Here is a 17,132-nt window from a genome sequence, read left to right as displayed (position 1 = left end):
CCTGAAAGTGAGAATTTAAAAAAATAAATAACCCTCCTCCCTGGGTAGTATTCTTCAGTAATGATGTAGCAAAATGGTAGAGGAGGGGGCAGAGAGAGACTGTTTATACCCTCAATAAACTTCAGTATAGCTGGAAGATCTAAATTATATTGTAGTTGACAGTGATTTTTGTCATATGTTGACTCAGAGGCAACAAAACATATTTCATAGGATATTTGTTTAGCTCTATATTTGGGGGGAAAAGACCCCTTTTAAAATAATTGCTGTTTATGCACTAATATCAGTTGCTGAAATGAAATGGTAGAGAAATTCTACAGAAAACTTGAACATCCTCCAAAACAGCCTACACTCTGGTACTTTATTGACTTCAAGGAAAAGGTGAGGATGAGGGGAAACAAGTCAGAAAAAAAGAAATGGAAGAGGCCAAAAGACTTGTAGATTTCCCAGAAACCTCATGTCTTTAAATCATGACCACTTTCTCTAAGAAAAGAATCAAGAGACAATATAAGCAGTATTATCTCAAAAACAGAGAGAGGCAGCAGAGGGAAAAACCAGTTTAAAGAAACTTGGCCAAGATATCCAACTAAGCAAATCCATCCATTGAGCATCGAATAATGAAAATGGAAAAAGGAATACTATAAGGAGAAGAGAAATGGTAAAGTTTGGGGGTGAGGGATGGCATTTTTACACACTTTTCTTTGAGTATGGTAGAACTACCACATACTTGGTCCATAACATCATTTACAGTCCCACAGTTGCTTCTGAACAGGTTAGAAATGGTACTCACAAGAACAGAGATCAAAGAGCATTTGGATTGTATCAAGTTTATTTAGAAAAGATCTATGATATGCCTGTGATAATATCAAAGGAAGGGAAGTTACTAAAGGTGTGGAAAAAGTATTGAACCTTATTAATATTGAAAAAAGTGATCTAGAGCAAAATGTTATAAATGTCCTAACTTACTGTACTATCTATACAGAACGGTTGTAATAGTTATTTATACATGAGTCAAAGGCATCTTCAATGAATATAATAGTAAGGTTGTAATAGTTATACATGAGTCAAAGGCATCTTCAATGAGTAAAATAGTAAGGAACATACAAGCTTTCACAGGCCATATTCATTACTGAAGTGCATCTTGACCATTTCACAACAACATAGAAAAAATTTAATTTCTCTTTGCATTTATTGTTTGTTGATTTTTTAAAATTTTATTTAGTAGAGCAAAACTCTTAACCTATGAACTCTTTCACAGCAAAATCTTTCTAATCCATATATCAAGGATATAGAAAATTACATGGAAGATAAAACAACAGAAATAATTATATTTGGTGATAATCAGTATTGAATGAAACAAAAACAGGGAAGTGTGTGGTAACTCTTGAGATTTGCCTCTGTGATAGAGGAGATCTAGTGAAGCATACAGGTCAGAGAAGGCTTCCTTGTGAATAGCTAGGTCCTCCAGGTGTTCCTGTGTGCTTATTGCTTTTAATTTGACAACTTTGCAGAGCCTCTTAGGAGAGATTTGTAAACAATCAAAAGTTTAACCTGTCATAGCCACAGAAGAAAGACTTAAGTAAATGAAGAATTGCCTAGGTTTCAGCATTCAATCCAATACTTACTAAACTCCTATCCTATCCTAGGACCTAGGAATGCTTTTATTTTCCCTCATTGGAAGTACTCAGTTAAGCCATTCCTTATGACAAAGGTTTTTTGCTTTTTAACAGAGTACAAAAAAAAAAGGACAGTTTAGTAAAACCAACCGATACATTATCCATGTCTGAGATTATATGAAATATTCCACACCCATCATTCCTATCTGCAAAAGAAGTAAGGGAAATATGTTTTCTACCACTATTCCAGGACTACAATTGTTCATTATGATTCTACAACATTCAGTTTTGTTTTGTCTTTTCCACTTACATTATGGTATTCACTGTGTATAATTAATAAACACTTTTTAGAGCCTATTGTGTGTCAAGGCATTGGGCTTAATCACTGGGGATATAAAGAAAGATATCAAATGGGAGAAGACAAAATATAAAATGAAACTAAAAATGGAGGTAGGTATTTGGGCATATTTGGGCACTGAAGGGTAGGAAGTGATTTGAGGAGTTGTGAATTTCAGAGTTGATCTCATCTTTCCCAATGATGAGTTTCTGGAGATCATAAGATCCAGTAGAATAGCTGGGTAGGAAATGATGAGGTTAATACCCTAAGGTCATTATCAGAAAGGACTGTTCTGATGCTCTGAAGTCCAATTCCATCCTCTTAGATAAGAGGAAGGGAGGGGCCCCAGAAATAGGGTTTACTGAGGAAGAGTGAATTTCAGAATAGATTTCATCTTAAAGGATGATGAGTTTCTGAAGACCATGAAATCCAGTAGGTATATGTTGTTTTCCTGATTTTGCATCAGTTTACATGTCTTCCTGAACTCTTATGTTGTTTTTTGTTACTCAGGAATACTATTGAATTACATTATCAAAATAATTTATTATTATGTGTAATTCACTATTATATGACTTAAAATTAAAGTACTCCAATTTATTTAGCCATTCCTCAGTCAATTCAATGGTCATCTAATTTTCTTTTATTTGTTTGCCACTTCCAAAAGTGTATATTTCATAGTTATATTTTGGTTGGTTTTGCTTTTGACCTTTTTAATGTATCTTGGAAAGGATAAAAGACATTTTGGTCACTTTTTTAGCATAATTCCAATTTGTTTCCCATAATTATTAAAACCAATTCCCAACTCCACAATAGTTTATTAATGTGCCTGATTTTTACATAGCCCCTTCAGAATTAACTATATTTTTCCATCTTTATCAGTTCCTCCACATTATGTAATAAAAAATCTCTTTCATATTGTTACTGAATTTTTATATGAAAAATCAGTATCACGTATTTGAGATAATCAAATTGTTTATAACTTGAGGACCTACCATTAAATCGACTTTTTTTGTCCTTTGATTTTAGCTCCATCAAAGCCCTTGAAATCCTCTGAGGATCACCTGAAATCTGAAAACCTTCAGCTGTCCAATTCGTTCAACTACAGCATGTTGCAGCATCTAGGCCAATTCCCACCCCTCATGCCCAACAAGCAGATTGTGGAATCAAACAGCAACAGCCAGCCAAGTTCTGGGGGAAACAAACCTACTATGTCCTACGCAAGTGCTCTACGGGCGCCTCCAAAGCCCAAACCCCCACCTGAACAGGCAAAAAAGAAGAGTGACCCTTTGTCTCTGTTTCAGGAACTTGGCTTAGGTAGATCATCAGGTAGCAATGGCTTTTACTCGTATTTTAAATAATCAGTTTTTTAAAAAGAGAATCTGTTTTCTTTTTTGTTTATGTCAATAGGATAAATATAGTTGGGCCTCACTTATAGTTGCAACTATTCCTTTGTTTATATTAGTAAATATATCCTCAATGCTTTTGCTGCTGGACTTGAAACTAATTTTTTTAACTTTATCCCATTATTTTACATTTTCAATGTGGGTCAGAATTTTGACAGCTTTTATGTAGAACAACAAATATTTTTAAATTTGTGTAATGTTACATTTGTGTTGCATTAAGCTAGCAGCTAAAAAGTTAACTTTGCAACTATACAAAAAAAAAGAAAAAAATTGTCTAAATTGTATTTAAAAAGAAAAAAAAATTGTAAGTAGCATTTACATTTATTCAATAACATTAGTATACAATGCTGGGTTTCTGTACCAGAAATGACCAGTTGATGTACAAATGTATGTTATTTTTGCTTAAATTCATTTTAATTTTTTTAAATAAAGGGGCAGCATCTTCTAAATACTTTCAGTTTTATCAGTTTTTTGTGAAAGGATGCTGCATTCTAAGACTTTTATAGTTTTAGATTCTGTATGATGTGGTATTGTAATCTCCATCCACTATAGGATAGAGTTAAAGGTATTCCTTGCAGACACATTGAGTATACCACCGTTTTTTAAATATGCAAAAAAGCATTGGTATACTTAATGCCCTCTTTTATTTTTGGACAAGCTACTAATTCAAGCTTGTTTTTAATGTTAATTTGATAGATTTTTTTAAATGAATCATGAAGCTGAAAATAATTTTTAGGTATTGGTGCTTAGTAGATTTAATAATTATTTTTTAAAACTGCGTGAATTTAGTAAAATACCTGGGTCTTTCCCCCTACTATGCTTGTATAAATGTTTGTAATTTGGCTTCCCCCCTTTCCCCACAGTGGTATGAAGAATTGTGCCGCTTTTTTTTTCTTCTCCAGTAAAACTTTTGGTACATTATTTGATGTTTACATTAAAATGTGACATTACATATGGAAATTCAAATATTTTGCTAACTATTTTGTTTGAGGAACATCAATGAAGAAGAAATATAATGTTTGCCAAAGTTGTGTCCAAATTTGGCTACATCTTCACTATGGCAGAAAAATGACCCTTATGTTTTCATGTGAATTATAATTCTTCATAAACACTCCATGGATTAATCCTTAAAGATAAAATTAAAATTGATATTTTAAGTATTTCGTAGCCTAAGAGTATTTTAAATGAACTTTGGACAAAATCCAAAAAGAAATTTAACCTTTAAACATTGTGGTCTTGTATACTATCCACCCTCTTTATGTGATGCATGTATTTACTGAAAACTACAATTTAATGTGTTTTTCTAAGAAAATGAGAATGGGAAGTATTGCAAGTCAATATTGCAGCCTACATGACAAACCATTGAAAAATTGTTTTCCTATTGAAGGACCATTTTAAAATGGGTTGTCCCTATGTTATAAAAGCACATTTATGAAGTTGCATTGAGAAACAGCAAGGGTCAAAATCATTTTCTCTTTTGATTGGACTTCAGTGTAACTAAAAGTCTGTGTGATTTCTGTCTATCTGTTTAGTTGAAGAGTTGTGTTAGTTGAAAGTCAATAAGCAACAGAAAAAATTAATAGTGAGTATAGTTTCACATTGCAAGTAATGAGTAACCAGCTTGTACTCAGTGGCCTGCACAATTTTGAAGGTTGGGAATAAATCACATTTGGAAAACTAGGCCAATGAGGCAACACATTTTCCATTTATGAGCCAAACTGAGCAGACATAGCCATATAATTTATTTCTTATGAATAATAATGTAACCAAAAGTAAAAGAATAAAAACAGCCCTTGTCAGATATAATGAACATTTCCAACATATAATAAGAATTTTTAAATGTGGAGTTTTTATGTTCCTGGTCTGCAGTTATTAGTGAATGTGAATTTTCTAGCCTGTGATGATGTCCTTATAAAATGTGCAAGACTACAATGCTTTAGATAGATTTCAAATGCATTTTCCATAATACTAAGATAGCACTGTAACTTCAAGGTTTTCAGCTCTTGGAGTAATCTCTTTATTCTGTTTACCATACTTGAAGATTTTTTTAAAAAACCAGTTGCTAATTTTTGTTTATTTGTGACTTAGTTAACTAGTTCCCTGCAGAAGACCACAAGCATATCCTACCAACTTATGCAAATATACTGATAATCAAAGCATGTGACAAAGAAACTATTATAATAGTTGAGGTGACAAATCCATTCAAAGTGCTATTTCAGAAATTTTGCAATATGTGTATATATATACATATATATATGTATATATATATGTATCTCAAGTATATATAATACAATATTCCAGTAGTGCAAATGTTTTTCAGTAGTAGATACTTTATTTTCAATTTGTCTCCATAGCCAAGAATACTGTTTCCATCTAAGTTGTTTATTTTTTTTTAATGGGATCTGCTCTGAAAGTTTATTTTAACCTAGCTTACTCTTTAACCTTTATCATTATTGTATAATGTATAATTTTCCTACCACACTTTTAAATAGTATATATTACTGGGTGCAGAGTAGCTTCTAAAACATTTGAGCAAATCTTTGCTTATTAAGCAAAGACAAAAACAACCCCAGGGAGAAATGAAGTGTGACTGTGTTCTCTAAATAATGTTGATTCTACTTGGTGTTTGAGAAGTAGTACAAGCACCTTTGAATAAAATAAAATCTGAGGAACTGACATCAGGTTCAGGCTTTCAGCTCTAGGCTTCAATTAAGAGCAGGAATATCTTGATAATCACCCTTCAGCAGTACCAAGTGCTACCAAGTTCATTGTCTTTGCAGGGCAGATTCCTCCTCTCAAGTGAGATAAATTGTTTTTGGGTTTTTTTGTCTTTGTACTTCTGTTCTTTGTAGCACACTGAAGTTTCTAATATTTCTTGCCAGGAAGAATTTGTATTCACTTTACTTTTTAATTTGACTTCTACATGAAATTTTTAAATCTTCAAATGCCTTTTTATTATTTTAGCGTTTAGTTTTGTGAAGTAAAATTTTCATGTAGAATTTTTTTTATTAATCATGATTTTTTTTGCAAGTAGGAAATTCATTCGGCCACTTTTGCATATATATGTGTATGTATATGTGTGTGTATATATATATATATATGTATATGTATATATATACATATATAACCCCTTTTTTTTCCAGCCTTTTAAAGTTTTTCTTTTTCCATTTCCTTCCTTTTTCAGATTGTTGCAGGAAGACTTCCTTTGGGAGGAGAGCTAATTAATAAAATAGTTCGTAAATTGACTGTATTTTTTCTGTCCTCACAAATATACTTTATTCTATCCCTTTTTGTGTTGGTATGACAAAGTGCTTTGTGCAGCTTTTGCATCAGAGGTTCTAGAACACATTCAGATTCAATGTAAGCATTAACTGCTTTTCTTAACGAATTGCAGATTAATAAAATAGTAAAAAATCATATTGTATACACATAATCAATCACAACATCATAAACTCAAAGATCTATTTATGGGAATATTTCCCTGCTTGAATTTGCTGAGAAAGTTAGTGAAATTTCCTAGCTTCGGATGTAATTAGTATCTCAGCCTTAATATTGAATAATTATAGCAAACTTGACTTCCTATTTTAATATTTTCTATGTATCTCAGGAGCAAAATTATAGGTGCATGTGAGTTTTATTTCACATCCTATAGTGGAGGCTTGTCAGGGAGTGGAGAGAAAATTTCAGGGTGATTCTTGTGTTTGTATTACTGTTAAGTAAACTAGATCTACTAAATAATACTTTAAAGGATAGACTCCCATTGCATAGCATTGTTTCATATTGGAGTTGATAAAAAGGAAAATCTCAAAAAAAAAAAAGTAAAAAGTTTTAGTAAATCAAAGAATGTAATTTTCTGCCTTAAAATGGTGTCCAGTACATTTATCTTTTCCCTCTTTAAAAACTTGGAAAATATTTTGTCCTCTGGGGTTTTTTTGGACATTATTAGTCTTTCCTAAGTTGACCTTTAATTTAAGAACACTTCCATATATGTTACCATCTTATATATTTCCCTCCTACGCCTTAAAGAAAAATTTCAGAGTCTAGCTTTTTACCTTCTATCAATCATCCTACATGTTCTAGACTGAACTATTTCTAAAGACAACAAGTAATTTTGAAAAATGGACATGGCACAATTTTTATTTTAAAAAGTCACCCATAGATTCACTTCTAGTGACATTGCAGGTGTCTTCATTAAAGAGAAATAAGGAAGCATAATGCTGACTTGGAAAAATATTCCTTTTAATAGAATTCTCTTATTTCTTCTTTAATTGAGATTAGGTGCACATTTGCAATGATTCTACTGCATGCTGCTAAACTCCCATTTGCTGCCTTCATTCCTACTTCATATGCAATTCTGAGGCTCTTGTTCAATTCAGTGAAGTCTACTAACTCTAAAACATTCAAAAATGATACCATTTTCATTTCCAAATCAAAATGCCAAGTTGAATGGATTTTTTTTGTTGTTGTTTTTATATCCATTGTGACATTTAAACGTTTTGGCAATAATCTGAAAGACTTAGTTTGGAGTGAAATTTAAAGATGCAGATTCATTCTGGGGGTGACTGAGTTTTCTTTGTTGGAAATGACACAGCTTAGAAAAGTGAACTGGTGTTGACACTGTCTTATATGAAAGAAGTTTTATCTTGAGCTATGCATATTTCAGTAGTTTTAGGTGTCTGAAAGTTATTTAGGTTATGAGACCCATCCTTATTTGCAGTTTTATCAACAGGGTTTGTTTTGTTACAAAAACTAGCATAAAGTCATTGAGTGAGCCTTGTCCCAATCTGTTGAGTTCATTCAACCAAGTAATATTTTTTGTTAAGCATTTGGAACACTCCTTGAGAGTTTCTACCTCCTATACAAAGTATAGCATTGACTTAGCAAGAATCACAGAATTCAGAGTTGAAAGAGCCATTGGTCATCTAATTCAACCCAGAAGTACTTCAGAAGAGGGAGAAAAATCTAATTTAAATTCTTATCTCAAAATGCATTAGTTTTAAAAATAAATTCTGCCTTTATTCATTTCAAAATAAAAAAAACATTAAATCAAATAGCTCCATTGCCCTTGTTTCTGAAAAATCAAGAATATGACAAAGTTGTAGGATAGATTATCTAGCAAAAATTAAATCCTTATTTATAAATCTATCCTTAAGAGAAAATTATGAAACACAAAGAGAATGTTTGACTGTCTTTTTTCCTATAATGATTTTTAAAAGTATGACAAGACAAAGCTATTGGACCACAGGTGTTTCCATAACTCTTATACTATGAACAAAACACTGACAATGGAGACCTTTAAACTGATTATATTTTCTAGCCCGATGGCACTCATTAGTAGTATACTTGGCTCAGAGAGACAATAGTCAATAAGCTCTTGCAATTTCAGGGTGAGTCTGTTTTATTGCACATTATTGTTAGTACTTTTTTCCAGGAGGGGAAAGAGGTGTAGTGTAGATATGGTTGCCTCATACTCAAATACAGTTAGATCAGAAATTATTTTAAGTGCATAGTTATACTTCACACTGAACAAATGGATCACTCCAGAGAGTAGATAATTAGATAAATTAAATTTGGAAGTTTTGTTTTTATGTTTTTTTCTCAGGCTAATATTAAAATAATTTTGCACTCCCTGAACACAAATATTGGAGTAGGTGATCCTAGACATGAATCATCTATAAAATAGACAAAATATGGCAGGTAGTTTAGTATTGACTGATTACTAAATGATGTTTTCATACACATTTAAATTTGAGGAGCATACCATCCACACACCATAAATAAGTTAATGTGTGATGAGAGGAAATTAATGTAATCAAATGAGGTGCCTTATATGTTTTGATATTTTTTAAAATTAACATTTAACCTACAGTGAAATTTTTATGATGTTAGGTACATCTTCAGGTTTTTAGTTTTGTTTTAGATTTCCTGAAGCACTAGGAAGATTGTTTGTTTTAAGGCAAAAAGTTAAAAGGGCTTATGGAAGGGGAACAGTTACAATGCCTGTCATTGTAGTCCTTTAAGAGCAAACTTTCTTCTTTAAGCTCATTAGTATGAAATACATGTTTAATGCTTAGTTTATCCAGGCCCAGCAATGTGGATTTAAACTTTATCTGTACTGATTTGCTGTACAAAATATCTTGCATGAGAAATTTCTATACATTGGAAATAGGAATGATTGTTATAGTATTTAATCTGTGCTAAAGGGGTATCCATATGTCAATTGTGTTCTCCAATATGTTTGACTCCTAGAGCCTCTTTCCTTTGTATGGCAAGAGTCTCCCTAGTTTAGCTGGGTTTGAATATATTCAAGTGGGGTCCAGGACTGACCTGCTTCTAATAAATCCAGATTATGAAGTTGTACTGTATTTTCTTTTTAGTGATGGGCATCTGACTTGGTTTTTTTTTTTTTTTAGAGACCTAAGAAGTTACTACTTATCCCTGCATATTTATGGTATCATTGGCAAATAGGATGCTGGAAGTACCTCTTGTTGAAATTTTGAAGCTAGTAGGTTATTTAATAGGGTATTCATTCCTCTGATCCCCAAGCCAGTATATTATCAAACATGGCAACTTAAGAAACCAACACCCTGCAAAAATATTCTTATCTAGAATTTTTTTAGCCCAATTCAAGCTACTTTTTGCATAGCAGCTTTATTTGGGGCTATGTGTGGAAAATAAACAATAAAGCTTTGCAAGTGATTGTATGAAAACAAAAGTGGTAAGTTCCTATCTCCTAAAAAGAAAACATTTACTAGTTTTGAAGGTATCTAATCATGCTTTACTTGTAGAAAAATGACATCTAAATAATTTCATTTTACCCCTGAGGTTAATTGGTACTTAACTTGAAAGGCTCCAATACTCAAAAAAGATTTATATTTAAAAGTGAAAGAAAGTTTGGTGTTCCATAATAGTGACCTTAAAGCTACTCTGTAGAAAATTTTTAAGCTTAATTTTTAGATTGATTAATTTCAGCCACTTTGATTCCTCATGAAATGCTTTCAGATATGGGGCTTACAGTACCTACAGTGTAATCATTGTTTTGGTGCAGTCTTTTTTGTTTTGTTTTTAAAGTTTAATGATAACACAAAAATGTATTTTCCTGCTACATTTCAAATGTATTTATAATAAAATACCTTTTTTAATAATATCATGATTTATCTGTGTATTATGTGTGAATAAATTTCATGTTTCTTCTCAGATTGCTCAGGCTTAAGGTTCTTCCAGAAACCAAGGAGAGTACTTGGATTTAAATAAAAGTGTTTGTAGGTAAAAATCCTTTTTAACAAAATTGAGCAGAAAATTTAGCCAAAATGATATATTTGGCAAGTTTTCATAGGTTTGTGATTTTCCTTAAGGCCTAAGAATACAATAGCATCAAAAGTCTTATTGATTTTCTAAGCGTTGTGAATTTGAAAGCTTAAAAAAATATATTAGTGACCAGTAGACAAGCATCTTACAAATAGTAAAATCTTGCTTTTGTGAACCAGGATTTCTTTCATTACTCAGAAACCAACACACAGAGGTATATAAAATACTTGACAGTGGATTGTGACAGGTATTCTTTGGTGACTGAGAAAATGATGCAATCTGTGCACAAAATGGCCCAGAATTGAGACCTATCTTGTTTTTGTTGAAGAGATAATTATCTGAATCTTCTATGATGCAGTTTTGAAGAGCTTTAGCAGGCCATAGAATGCTTTGTGTGCCCTGACTATTTTATCTCTAACATCTGATTGAGCTGGCACTATAAAACAAACTTGAATGTACTAGGCTTGAAGTCTACAAATAAAAGTGGACAGAATAGGCTATTTGTAATCAAGAGAATAACTGACTCTTCGCATTGATTCAGGGTCTTTTAAACAAGGCATCTCACTTTCTTTGAGATAAATTGCCATCAGATTACTTAAATCTATGAAATTTGGAAATAAAAACTATATTAGGGTGATTTGGGGTGACATTGAGAGTATCAGTTCTAGAAATTCCCATTTTCAGAAGGAAAATACAAATGTGATATATGCCAGTATTTTGGTACCCTTTGGAGCTTCTTGTAAGACTGGTTTTCATGCAAAAATAATTGATAAAACTAAAAGGTAAGTAAATTAATAATCTGTCAGATACAAGATACATGTGTAATGATGATTAGGACAAGCATGAGGATGAATGAGGAGCTTGATTTAGTGGATAAGAGGTCTAGAATAAAAAATGGAATGTATTTATATGGCTGAGACAAGAATATCTCAAATATATTGAAACAACAAAAATATACTGCTAATTTATGATGTCATAAGCAGTCTGAGAATCCTTGAACCACAGTGGATATTGATGCCTAAGGCTTATAGTGTTGTCCTGACAAATTTAATAGATATATACCGTTTCTTAGAATTTGAGGGCTCATATATCATTTTATCCATCACAACAATAATGACATTTAAATAGTGCTTTAAGGCTTCCAAAATAATTTGCATTTATTATTTAAATAGGATATGCTAGATTGAGAAATCCTGCAGGAAAATCTACTACTCTTAAAATTTAGACACTGATGACTTTTGCCATTGTAGCCTGACCAGAAGAAAAGTTGAGAACTATGATAACCAGATAGCAACTTAACAAAGAGCTATGTGTGTGACATTGTTCTAGTCACTGGGGAATAAAAATATGACACAATCTGTCCTCAAGGAGTTAACTTTCTGTGGTGGCTAGCATACCATACACAAAAAAGTAAAATCATATTAAAAATAAAATATTTTTATTTGGGGGGCAGTGTCAGGGATAGAGTATATAGTAGGAAGGATAAGCAAATCTATGTTTACTCTGATGAAGTCCCTATTCATTTTAACGGGATAGGGTATAACCCTTTCCAAGAAAAATCTGTCAGCCACAGAGCTGGACATGTACCCTAGTTAGCATTTTTCTGGAAGGATACAGCAACTTCCTCGCTGATTCCCAATGACTGAGGCTGTATTGATGAAGATTGATAACTGAGAATGGAAGGATAATGGACTGGCCTTTGGTCTATAAGAGTGAAATATGCAAAGAGCTCTAATTCCCTCCTTTGGTTGGGAGGGTGGACATATCTCCAAAAGCTTTCACTACTTTGGACTTCCAACAAAGAGCAGGAAAGGAAAGGATTATTCCCCCATTGTCCTTTTCCCAGGAGCAATTGTGACAAAAAGCAGAAGTACATTTTATTGGGATATGTTATCTTTCAAGCTTGAGACTGAAACTAGAGTGCCTTAGATCTTGCAGTACTGGCTACCTTCTGCCTTTTACTTTTCTGAGCAGAGGTCAATAACTAATAATAATAAAAATAAATAAGAAATTACTATTACTATTAACAATTACCACATAGCTAATTCAGAATTAAAAGTTCCTTAGTTCCAGAGCTGCATAAGGAATCTTTCCCTAATAACATGCTATTTAAGGAAGATGATAGTCAAGAGAAGCACCCTGAAAGTATGGTAGAAAAGTAATTTGATGAGGGTCCAATCCTCCATAATTTCTGTGAATTTGTTAGATAATATGTGTTTGAGGTAAATATGAAATAGCTATTCTACAGTCTCACTAAAGGGGCTTGGGGGAAGATAATGTAATGAGCTAAGTGCTTTATGATCCCTCTTTATGTTATTACACTTAATTTTCAAAAGAAGCTACATCTCCCTCCCATTTTCCTACCCATACATTGATAAATCTGAAAAAACAAAACTGTTGCAAACATTTATTGTCAAGCAAAATAAATTCACACAGTGGCCATTTCCAACTAAATATTGCCTCGATATGAAATTTGAATCCATCATCTATCTTGAGACTTCTGCAATAGTAGTTGGTCATTTTGTTGATCAGAATTGCCTTTTATTGATCAGTGTCTTTTGAAGATGTTTGCCTTTATAAAATTTTATGAATTATTTTCCTGATCCTCAACTTGCTCTATATCAGTTCATATAAATCTTTCCAGGTTTCTCAGAAACTGTCCCTTCATTTCTTACAACATATTCTATCACATTCATATGCCATAATTTTTAGCCATTTCCCATTGATGAGTACCCTATTACTTTCCAGTTCTTTGCTATCACAAAAATAGCTACTATGAATATTTTTGTACATGTTGGACCTTTCCCTCTATCTTTGATCTCTTTGGAATATGGACTTAGTAACTATGTCATTGGTTCAAAGGGTATGCACAATTGCTTTTGGAATCTAATTAACAAATTGCTTTCTAGAATAGCAGGAGCAGTTCATAGCTCCAAAGGTACATTTTTACCTATTTTCCCAGAGACCCTCCAGCATATAGTTTTTCAGTCTGATGGAACTTCTGAATTGCTTTATTTTGCATTTCTAATTATTAGTGATTTAGAACATTTTTCATATAGCTATATATAGATTGTGTTTATTCTTCTGAAGACTACCTCTTCATATCCTTTTGACCATTTATCAATTGGGAAATAACTAATTCTTATAAATTTGAATTGGTTCCATATACATATATATATATATATATATATATATATATATCAGGAATAAAGCCCTTTATCAGAGCAACTTGCTGCAAAGAATTTCCCTTCTTTGCCTACTTCTAATTTTAGCTACGTTGGTTTTGTTGGTGTAATTAAAAAATTCCTTTTTATCTAATCCACATTGTCTGTTTTATCTTCTGTATGCGATCCTCTCATTTGATCATGAACTCCTCTTATCCATAATTCTGGAAAGTTAATTCCTTTAATTTGTGATGTCGTTGTTTATGTCTGTGTCATGTAACATCTTGGAGCTTATCTTGGTATATGATAAGAGATAATCATCTATATATACCTGGTTCCTGCCAGATTGCTTTCCAATTTTTATCAAATAGTGCATTCTTGCCCCAGTTTCTGAGATCTTTGGGTGTATCAAATACTAGGCTATGGTGGGCCTTTGCTTCTAAATTTTATATACTTAATCTATTCTACTGATCAACTATACTAAATTGTTTTGATGATTACCATTTTATAGTATAGTTTGAGATCTAGTATTTTTAGGCCCCATTCCATCTACTTTTTCTTTCATTAATTTATTTGAAATTATTGGCCTTTAGTTCTTCCAGATGAATTTAATTTTGTTTTTTTTCTAGTTTTATATATTAATCCTTTGCTAGGTTGATTTGTATAACACTGAAAAAGTAAATTAATTTAAGTAACGTCACTTTTTAAATATTGGCTTTACCTGCCCATGAGCTCTAAAAATATCTCCATTTAGATACGTTTTTGTGAAAAGAACATTTTGCAGTTTTGTTCACATAGTCCCTGTGTGTATCTTGGCAGGTAGAAACTCAAATATTTTACACTTTCCGTGATTTCTTTAAATGGAATTCTTTTAAAAAATATTTTTCAACAATTACATGTAATGACAAATTTCCACATGTTTTCCAAAGTTATATGATCCAAATTGTCTCCCTGCATTCTCTTCCCCTTCCCGGTGCTGGCAAGCAATTGGATCTGGGTTATACATGTACTTCTATATTGTTCATTTTTGTAAGTGAATAATCTTATAAAACCAAAACCTCCAAACAAAAACCCAAATAATTGAAAAATTATATGCTTTCATTTGCATTACAACTACAACAGTTCTTTTCCTGGAGGTGGATAGCATTCTTTGTTATAAGTCCCTAGAATTGTCCTGGATCATTGTATTGGTGAGAGTAGCTAAGTCTATCACAATTGATCATTCCACAATATTGCTGTTACTGTTCCAGTTCTGCTTATTTAACTCTGCATCAGTTCATGTAGATCTTTTTAGCTTTTTCTGAAATCTCATGTAGTTTTAAAAATATTTTATTTTTTTAAAAATATTTTTCCATGTTACATGATTCATGTTCTCTTCCCCTCTCTTCCCTCCCCCCTCATCAAGCTGACAAGCAATTCCACTGGATTATCCATGTATTATCACTCAAAACCCATTTCCATATTATTCATTTTTGTAATAATCTTCTAAATTCAGAACCCCAAATCAGAATATAAATAAGTGATAAATTATATGTTGTCTTTTGCATTTCTTCTCCATTTCTAGATGTGGATAGCATTTTTTCTCATAAGTCCCTCCAGATTGTCCTGGATCATTGCATTGCTTTTAGTAGCAAAGTCAATTACATTTGATCATCCCACAATATTTCAGTTACCATGTATAATTTTCTCTCTGTTTCTTATTTTACTCCACATCAATTCATGTAGGTCTTTCCAGTTCTTATAGAAATCAAGCAGTTCTTCCTTCCTTGTAGCACAATAGTTATTCCATCACCATCAAATACCACAATTTGTTCAGCCATTCCCCAAAGAACAACCCCTCATTTTCTGATTTTTTGCTACCACAAAAAGCACAGTCAAAAGTCAGTGTTTTAACTGCTCTAGGATTCTCTAGATTTCATCATACCATCTGCAAAAGTGATAGTTTTGTTTCCTCTTTGTCTATACTTATGTTCTCAATTTTTTTCTTTTATTCCTGTGGCTAGCATTTGTATAATTATATTGAAAAGTAATGGTGAAATGGAACCAAGATGGCAGACTAGAGGCAGCAACCCAGCCTAACACTCAACAATCCCTTCAAAATAACTGATGATAATATAACTTATAAAATAACACAATAAAAATAGTTCCTTAAATCTTGATGCAGCAGAATCTCACCAGAGATTGACATGAGATTTTCCCAACTTGAGACAACTCAAGAGATCAGAAGGAAAGGTATATGACAACAGAATTGGGGCAATTTTCAGAAGACATCAGTGCTATCCATAGTTATGTGAAAAAAATGTTTCAAACCACTGCTGAATAGAGAAAGATAAAACAACTCTGCAGTACCATCTCATGTAACAGAAATGACAAATTCTGGAAGAATTAAGGGATATTTGGTGTACTAATGGGCAGTGGGTAGAGTTGTAAACTGGTCCAATCATTTTGGAGAACAATTGGAACTATGCCCAAAGGCCTATAAAACTATATACTTTTTGATCCAGCAATCAGTTTGTATCCCAAAAAGATTAAAGATAAAGGAAAAATATCTATGCATACAAAAATATTTTAAGTAACTTTTTTTAGTGATAAGGAATTAGAAATTGAGATTAGGGAATGGCTGAACAAATTATGGCAGGTGATTGTGATGGAATACTCTTGGACTACAAAAAATAATTGGGAGGGAATAGTTTCAGAAAAATGGGAAGAAAAAAGGGATGTAAAGTGATGTGAGCAAAACTAGTAAAAGCAATGATGATGATCAACTGAAAGACTTAACTACTCTGATCAATACAATGATCCAAGACAGTTCCAGAGGACTAAAGAAGCATGCTATCCACCTCTAGAGAAAGAACTGATGAACTCAAGTTGAAATATAATTTTTCACTTTATTTCATGTATTTTGGTGTGTGTGTGATATGGCTAATATAGAAATATTTTCACATATATCATTTTGCTTGCCTTCTGAGTATGTAGAGAAAAACATGGGAGGAAAAAGAATTTAAAGCTCAAAAAATTTTTAAATGATAAAAACAAATATATAAAATAAAATAAAAAAGTAAAATAGAGACTAATATATATATTAAAAAGTAATGTTGTTAATGGACAGCCTTGCTTTACCCCTGAACTTTTTAGAAAGGTCTCTATTTTATTCTCATTACAGACAATGCTAATTCTTTATTTTAGATAATACAGTGGTACCTTGATACACGAACAACTTAAGTTCACAGGCAATTTGAGATAGGAGCAGTCACAATTGAGATTGTTTGCTTGAAGTCGAGGTGAATATTTGAATCCTGAGTTTCTG

At 32.3% G+C, this 17,132-nt stretch overlaps 1 protein-coding gene across 6 annotated transcripts in view; it reads left to right on the top strand.

Moving 5' to 3' along the window:
* Nucleotides 1–10,498, top strand: part of HELZ (helicase with zinc finger) — a 266,896-nt gene extending 256,398 nt beyond the window's left edge. For 4 of the 6 annotated variants that reach the window (XM_007482771.3, XM_007482772.3, XM_001379116.4 and 1 more), the window contains 2 exons: nt 2,977–3,276; nt 6,538–10,498. In XM_007482771.3, coding sequence (XP_007482833.1) covers nt 2,977–3,276; nt 6,538–6,578 — 341 coding nt within the window. In that variant the 3' untranslated portion in view covers nt 6,579–10,498. Of the gene's footprint in view, nt 1–2,976; nt 5,143–6,537 lie in introns of those variants that run through there. The other 2 variants (XM_007482770.3, XM_007482769.3) reach the window with 1 other exon arrangement.
* The last annotated feature ends 6,634 nt before the right edge of the window (nt 10,499–17,132 follow it).

This window comes from Monodelphis domestica, chromosome 2 (assembly GCF_027887165.1).
Source record: "Monodelphis domestica isolate mMonDom1 chromosome 2, mMonDom1.pri, whole genome shotgun sequence".
Classification (NCBI taxonomy): domain Eukaryota; kingdom Metazoa; phylum Chordata; class Mammalia; order Didelphimorphia; family Didelphidae; genus Monodelphis; species Monodelphis domestica.
The sequence above is the reverse complement of the archived record's forward strand: the minus strand, read 5'-3'. Positions and strand labels throughout refer to the sequence as shown.